The sequence below is a fragment of the Myxine glutinosa genome, chromosome 9 (assembly GCF_964187855.1).
Source record: "Myxine glutinosa chromosome 9, kmMyxGlut1.1, whole genome shotgun sequence".
NCBI lineage: Eukaryota > Metazoa > Chordata > Myxini > Myxiniformes > Myxinidae > Myxine > Myxine glutinosa.
In genome coordinates this window covers 129,792,504-129,800,742 of record NC_136269.1, presented here as the reverse complement: position 1 = coordinate 129,800,742, position 8,239 = coordinate 129,792,504, and the positions used below count along the sequence as shown (strand labels likewise).

General features: G+C 49.7%; 1 protein-coding gene across 3 annotated transcripts; it reads right to left on the bottom strand.

The window, feature by feature from the left end:
* Positions 1-603: 603 nt before the first annotated feature.
* On the bottom strand, positions 604-7,800 carry LOC137434936 (zinc finger and BTB domain-containing protein 18-like). Of its 3 annotated transcripts, XM_068128177.2 has the most exons (4): positions 7,467-7,679; positions 6,481-6,943; positions 3,304-3,441; positions 604-3,074 (listed from the first exon to the last, which is right to left on the bottom strand). In XM_068128177.2, the coding sequence occupies exons 1-4, from the start codon at positions 7,598-7,600 to the stop codon at positions 2,154-2,156; spliced, it is 1,656 nt and encodes a 551-aa protein (XP_067984278.2). In that variant the 5' UTR covers positions 7,601-7,679; the 3' UTR covers positions 604-2,153. The 3 variants fall into 3 exon arrangements, with proteins under 3 accessions (XP_067984278.2, XP_067984280.2, XP_078641032.1); XM_068128179.2 differs by lacking the exon at positions 3,304-3,441 and having other exon boundaries at positions 7,467-7,800; XM_078784906.1 differs by lacking the exon at positions 3,304-3,441 and having other exon boundaries at positions 7,477-7,679.
* Between the last annotated feature and the right edge of the window lie 439 nt (positions 7,801-8,239).

Sequence of the window (8,239 nt, the reverse complement as noted above, 5' to 3'; positions counted from 1 at the left end):
AATTATTTGTACGGAATCAGGCCAATTGCATTTAAGTATTTGCATTCCGTATGCATAATGGCAATTGATGAACAAATAGTCCACAGCCACCACGGGACTGCATTGAGGGTAAATATTCGTTCGCATGATCCTGCAGAACCTCAAAGAAGGAAAAGAGGCCATTTGGCCCATCATTGCTGTGGTGCACTTCCGGGGTAAATTCTTGCTACAGTTTGAAACATTAATACTCTTGACGGTTTACAAAAGTCTAAATAACCCGATTGACATCAGGTGAACAATCTTGTGTGTGTGTGTGTGTGTGTGTGTGTGTGTGTGTGTGTGTGTGTGTGTGTGTGTGTGTGTGTGTGTGTGTGTGTGTGTACGTGTGTACGTGTGTATGTATGTATGTATGTATGTATATATATATGTATGTATATATCTATATATGTAGGTATAGGCTAACCAGGTATTATGTAGGTATAGGCTAACCAGGTATTAGGCTAACCCCCGCTCTGGCATGGAAAATGGCCTTAAAATGCATGTTGTTGTTGTTGTTGTGTTGTATATTTATTGAAAACTAGAACAACTGTGGACAAGGAAATCCCCAAAAACGATAACAAGAGCTCGTCTCCCTGCAGGGTTTAATAGGGCAGAAGTTCTTGGACATTAAAAAGTGAGCTGTGAGAAGGTCTGAGTGCGCACATGATCTTGTGCATTATTGCTGTATACATGGTCATAGAAAAACAGACACGAATAACTTATACGACACCAGGAGAATCTGTAACAGCATAATAACAATTGCTAATGTGCATTAATAAATTAACCGTTTGAGCTCAATCGTCCCAGGATTGTCACAGTTAGTTCGTTTTATGTCTCATTCCTTCTTTTTTTGCTGGAGGTTGTGGTATAAATCACGATTGATTGTTGCTTGCTCTGTGTGTTTTCCATGTTTCTGCAGCGTTAACACCGAGGGAAATTAACAAGGGGAGCGATTCCAATGCGCAAAAAACAGGAAAAACAAGAAAAGGATGGCAATACACATGAGGACGTTTTCTTTCACATGCAGAAGCAATATACCAGAAGACATATGCTCCAAGGCAAAGAGGATTTAAGGAAAAAAACTTTTTCTTTTCTTCAATCCAGCTCCGTCTAGCCACCTTGTCCATAGCTCGGCAACAGCTGCGAGCCGAGCATTAGCATTTTGAGAGCAAAGCTGGCATCGCCAGCTGCCGCTCCAGGCCCCCAGAGAAAGGCCTTTAATGAAGCAGCAACGAAGCTGTTGTTTGGAATTTGTGAACTTAACTTTGCAAGAATCGACCCGACCTTCGCGGTGCCTTTTGTTAAACTTTTTTTTCACGCAACGCGCAGCACATCTCGATTCCCATTGTCGGCGTTTCAGCCACTGAACTCTTTATATTATAATAGAACGGCATTCATAAAAAGCCTCTTTAAAAAAAAAAAAAATCTGTCTCCCTACGAGTAATAAAATAGTGTTTTACGTGTGAAAAAAGGTTTTGCTTCAACCGCTTAATATTCTCTACAACAGTTCAAGTAACTTCTCTATATTTTTTTTTCTTAAAAAAAAAAAAAATCTACCAATTGAAGTATTATTATAGCAGCCAGTTTCAGACAAATCACACCTTTTAAACAAAAAAGTTAAAATTCTCATCGACCCCTGGTCTTGCACACTTTATAATACAGCCAAACATGCAAAATAATCATTTCGCAGGGCGGATCGTGTTTTGCGACGCTTACAACACCGAGCATTGCATTTCAATAGAGCTTTAAACTAAATAAAACAGCACCCCTACATTCTGCGAACAAGGGCTGCCGTGATCAAAGGATATAAATGCTTCCTTCGTATGTGCAGAAAAAGTCTCAAACGACGACGAAAGAAAACTGATGCTGAGTGACGTGCAAACGGAGACAAAATAACGGTTGCCCGATTTAAATAAGAACAGTTCGACAGAAGGTCGCTTGAGGAGGGAATAGGGATGCAATTGAGGAGGACATAATGCTTTCCCATCCAGCGTCGCATCCTCCAATGAACGTTGGTGGTGACTGGGGGTAGGGGGAGATAGGGGTGGGTGGGATGAAAGCCGGTCGTTGTGGTGACAAAGAAAAAAAAGGAGTTTGGAGGAGTGACACTCCATTTGCCAAAAGGATGGTGGTTGTTATTGACCGGGTGCTGCTCCGACGAGGCCTGCGTGAAACTTGCGGATGTGTCGGTACAGGTCCCCGGACTGCGTGAAACGTCGTTCACACCACTTGCAAGCGTGAGGTTTCTCTCGCGTATGCACCACCGCATGCCTTGTCAAGTTGTGCGAGTACTGGAAGGCCTTGCCACATTGTGCGCAAGTGTATGGTTTTTCCCCCGAGTGTGTCCTTTCGTGCCGCCGCAGGGTGTATGCGCACGAGAACGTCTTTCTGCACGTAGAGCAAGTGGGTACATCACCCTCACCGCCAGATCCTTCCATAGAAACCGTTGCCATTGCCACCCCGCCGGTTCCTGGTGCGCACCCGTTGCTCCGCTCGGCCCTCAGCGTCCCTCGTTCGCCAAAGTGCAAGCTTAAATGGAGCTGTAGGGCCTGCGGTGAAGAGACGGCCTGCCCGCATAGTGGGCAGGCATAGACCATTCCACTGGGGCCCAATAATGCACCGGGCCCGCAAGATAACAAGGGATCGTCTAGAGGTTCACGGAGAAGACCAAAAGCAGCGACTGCTGTAGGTCCACTCGTTTCCACCTCATCTGAGCTCTCCTCTTCCTCCTGTTCCGCTTCGCTCGATGTTGAGGGAACTTTCTCCGAAAGGTCACAGCTTGCTCGGCCAGAATTCTGTGGCATCACGATGGTCATGGGCAGCCGGCTTTCAATCCTCTCCTCTTCTTCCATCTCAGTCATTTCTTCCTCCACCAAAACAGATTTCACGGTTGGTGCCTCCCAGCCCCTCCTGAACGACAGGTCAAGCACATTCTCGGCAGGCAGCCGGCCAAGGGTGAGCTGCAAGGGACGTGGCGACGTGATACGGCGGTCCACCGTTGTCTGCAAGCCCGCATGTTCACCATGCGACTTGCCCGCATCCTCTGAGGATTCAGCCTGTGGGGGAGGGCGAGAAGTGTGGGCCAGGCAGTGGTGGGCGCCATGCGCAGTGCTCGCGCGCTTGCGTGCAGCAACAAAATGAAAACATATGCAGCATGTGAAAAACAAAGTTATAAGGCTGCCATTTGCAGATTTGGCCTCCTTTGGTGCCTCCCTGTATGTATGTGACCGTTTGGAAAACGTGTGGTTATTCAAGTTTGGTTATTCGGGCTCGTTTGTCTCTTACATCTCTGTCTCCCAGACTGATGCATGAAAGGCTGATCTTGCAGACTCCCCTTAGCAGTTGTTTTGTGGTCTTTGGGTCTCCATTTCTGTCCCCCTCTCTCCATGAATTATGATGCAAATCCAAAGGCGACGCAAACCTCTTGATTAAACCGACCACAGAAATGGGGTTGTGTCATTCGACAATGCTGAGAAATATAGTCAAAAAACGAAACCCATAAAATTGATCAAACCAAGCACAGCAAGTAACCGCTCGCATCCCAAAGCAACTTCAAAGCCGGGGTGTTCTTGCCTACCTCGTGTATTGCAACAGCCCACTATGTGTCATCAACAACATGAAAGTGATGCTAGACGAGCCTGTGGACGAGTCAGTTTCCTATATAAACCCTTCTTGCCCATATGTATGCTCTTTTACATGTAGAGCGAGATGCCAAAGTGCAATGTTTAATCAAAAGCGAACTGCAATTGCTGCATAGCTTTGCATATACCACGATGGGCCAAAACATGTAAAACTGACCCTTGGCACAAGCCCAAAAAGAGACGTAAAACTGAACCTTGGCTCGAGCTCATAATGGGATGTAAAACTGACCCATGGCTCGAGCTCATAAAGGGACGTAAAACTGAACCTTGGCTCGAGCTCATAATGGGATGGAAAACTGACCCATGGCTTGAGCTCATAATGGGACGTAAAACTGACCCTTGGCTCGAGCTCATAAGGGGACGTAAAACTGAACCTTGGCTCGAGCCCATAATGGGACGTAAAACTGACCCATGGCTCGAGCTCATAATGGGACATAAAACTGACCCATGGCTCGAGTTCATTATGGGACGTAAAACTGACCCTGGGCTCGAGCTCATAAGGGGACATAAAACTGACCCTTGGCTCGAGTTAATAATGGGACATTAAACTGACCCTTGGCTCAAGCTCAAAAAGATGTTAAACTGACCCTTGGCTCAAGCTCAAAAATATGTAAAACTGACCCTTGGCTCGAGCTCATAATGGGACGTAAAACTGACCCTTGGCTCGAGCTCATTATGGGACGAAAAACTGACCCTTGGCTCGAGCTCATAATGGGATGTAAAACTGACTCTTGTCTCGAGCTCATTATGGGACGTAAAACTGACCCTTGGCTCGAGGTCATAAGGGGACGTAAAACTGACCCTTGGCTCGAGTTAATAATGGGACATAAAACTGACCCTTGGCTCAAGCTCAAAAAGAGATGTAAAACTGACCCTTGGCTCAAGCTCAAAAAGATGTAAAACTGACCCTTGGCTCGAGCTCATAATGGGACGTAAAACTGACCCTTGGCTCGAGCTCATTATGGGACGTAAAACTGACCCTTGGCTCGAGCTCATTATGGGATGTAAAACTGACCCTTGGCTCGAGCTCATAATGGGACGTAAAACTGACCTTTGGCTCGAGATCACAATGAGACGTAAAACTGACCCTTGGTTCGAGTTCATGATGAAACATAAAACTGACCCTTGGCTCGAGATCATAATGAGACGTAAAACTGACCCTTGGCTCGAGCTCATTATGGGACGTAAGACTGACCCTTGGCTTGAGCTCATAATGGGACGTAAAACTGACCCTTGGCTCGAGCTCATTATGGGACGTAAAAGTGACCCTTGGCTTGAGATGATGAGACGTAAAACTGACCTTTGGCTCGAGCTCATTATGGGACATCAAACTGACCCTTGACTTGAGCTGGTTATGGGACGTAAAACTGACCCTTGGCTTGAGATCATGAGACGTAAAACTTACCCTTGGCTCGAGCTCATTATGGGACGTAAAACTGACTCTTGGCTTGAGCTCATTATGGGACGTAAAACTGACCCTTGGCTTGAGATCATGAGACGTAAAACTGACCCTTGGCTAGAGCTCATTATGGGACGTAAAACTGACCCTTGGCTCGAGATCATAATGGGACGTAAAACAGACCCTTGGCTTGAGATCATGAGACGTAAAACTGACCCTTGGCTAGAGCTCATTATGGGACGTAAAACTGACCCTTGGCTTGAAATCATGAGACGTTAAACTGACCCTTGGCTAAAGCTCATTATGGGACGTAAAACTGACCCTTGGGTCGAGATCATGAGACGTAAAACTTACCCTTGGCTAGAGCTCATTATGGGACGTAAAACTGACCCTTGGCTCGAGATCATAATGGGACGTAAAACTGACCCTTGGCTTGAGATCATAAGACGTAAAACTGACCCTTGGCTGGAGCGCATTATGGGACGTAAAACTGACCGTTGGCTTGAGATCATGAGACGTAAAACTGACCCTTGGCTATAGCTCATTATGGGACGTAAAACTGACCCTTGGCTCGAGCTCATTATGGGATGTAAAACTGACCCTTGGCTTGAGATCATGAGACGTAAAACTGACCCTTGGCTAGAGCTCATTATGGGATGTAAAACTGACCCTTGGCTTGAGATCATGAGACGTAAAACTGACCTTTGGTTAGAGCTCATTATGGGACGTAAAACTGACCCTTGTCTTGAGATCATGAGACGTAAAACTGACCTTTGGCTCGAGCTCATTGGACGTAAAACTGACCCTTGGCTCGAGATCATAATGAGACGTAAAACTGACCCTTGGCTCGAGATCATAATGAGACCTGTTTGAGGAGACCATTTATATGGTTTCATCAATTTATCAAAGTTTTAAGGTTTATTGGGAATGCTGCCTGGATTTGTTTGTTGTTTCCATACAAAAAGCAACAACATGCCACTCCACGTCCATTTCACGCTTTTCCTAAACCTGAACTAGTTAATTCCATTTTAAGTTGATATTTATTTGAACCAATGTCATTGTCATACCTGCTGTTTTTAATTATTTAAAATGAAAGCCGAGGTGTGCTGTTCAGGTGTCGTGGCTCTAATTGATGGAATGAGTGCACAGCAGACACACAACCACCGTATCGAGACGACATGACCAAATCATGCCAAGGTGGAGTGAACGCTGATCCAGGTATAAGGAAACCTCCCAGCCCCGAGCCCCCCATCCCCCTCCACCACCTCTTGCTCTCTTTCTTCATTTCCCCCTGTACTCGGGTCATACCCACGTGATCGGTCCACGCACCGTCGTGTAACATTAGCGACATGAAACCAGCACAGCACCTCACTCACCGCCCAAAACATCAAAAGTAACTCGGATTCAGGTAAGAGTTCTCACCTCGGTCTTGATGCGCCCTCCCAGGTGTTCCTGGTCCCCGCTCGCCGCGTCCCGAAGCCGTTGCTTGCACACCTTGACGATGTCGTGCATGTGCAGGTAACTGGCGGCCGCCAGCACGTCCTCCACGGGAAGTCCGTCGATGCGGAGACGTCCCTCGTACATGAAGGCGAGGAGCGCGCCGAAAGCGGACGCGGTCACCACGTCGGCGTTCAGACGCACGGACAGCTCGTCGGGAGCGCGGAGAGGCGCGTCGCGGCAGAATAGGTGGAAGTAGCCGCTGCACGACGCGAGCACCGCACGGTGCGCCCGGAACTCGGCCGGGCCCACGAGCACCGTGCAGTCGCACAGGAAGCCCTGCGTGCGCTGCCGGCTCAGGCACTCGAGCAACTGGCGGCTGTGCTCTGGGAACTCCATCGCTGCCTCCGCATCGCACGCTCGGGATCGGAGCTGGCTCAAGCGGCCGCTGGACGGGGAGGGCGGGGAGTGCGTGGTTAGAGAGAGACACAGAGAGGGTGGGGTGCGCGAGGGGAGGGGCGGGAGAAGAGTGGATGGCGCCGAGAGGTGCGCGGGAGAAAGCGCGGGATGCGATGGGGTCGCGGGTGCTTTATGGGGACCGACGCGCGATGTCGGCCCGGGCTAGCGGGGAAGCGCTCAACGAGAACGGCCCGGCTCCTGAAGATACGGGGCGGGCCGCTCCGGTCGTGTTCGCGTCCCCCGGCCTCGCCGATGACCAGCGAGGGGCGCCATTGGAACACGAGGCAAAAATAAACAGAGCAACAGCTGATGAGGCAGATAATGGTGCCATATGGCGGCAGCTGCGGCGAAGATCGCGCGTCAAAGCTCGAGCCGAGCGACTTTCAGCAAATCCAAATGGGACTCGTCGCCCGCCGCGTTTGGACTATTCGCGAGGGACGAGACCTGGACGGACGTGGCCGGTGGCAGGGAGCGACCGAGACTTGGGGGATTCGCGCGCTTTCGTAGCCTACCTGCGTGTACCTGCACGCGATGGTTCTGGGTGTGTGCCCGCGCGCTCGCTCGCCGATCGCTCCGATGATCCTCGTGCTGCCAGGCGCGGGAGGTAGCGAGGCAGACTTGGCAGCTGCTGTGACATCACCCTCATCCCTCTGAACCCGGGGAATGTTCCCTCCAGCTGTGCGCCGCCTCCCTTGCCATATGGCACGCTTCTGGCAGGGCCTGCTCGCCCGCCTCCCTCCCCTTGGCGATGGAGGAGGCCTCGGAGGAGAGGGCGCTCCGTATGGGGAAGCGACCCCGCCCTATCTCTCCCCCCACCCAAACTTTGCTCGTTCGCCCGGCCACGTTCTAGTCGGCGGTACTACAGAGCGTGGAGTGGGGAGGGCGGGGTGCGAGTCGGGGGACGTGTGCGCGCGAATAGTCGCGCTCTTTGCCGTCGCGCGCGGGGTATTTGGGTGACGAGGCGGCGGGGTCTCTCCGGGCACTCGGCCCGTGCAGCTGTTGCGAACGGAGCCGGATAAAAATGTCCTCGAATCGGACACCATGCGACGCGTGCCCACGTCTGTTCATGCACCCTCCTCGTCCTCGCTTACTCGCTTAGTCAATGTTCTCCTGTGTTGGTCCATACATCCGTCAATATATCTATCTATCTATCTATCTATATATCAATCGATCCATCAGTCTACGTATCTATCAATCAATCTATATATCAATCTATCTATCAGTCTATGTATCTATCAATCTATGTATATATCTATTTATCAGTCTATGTATATATATATCTATC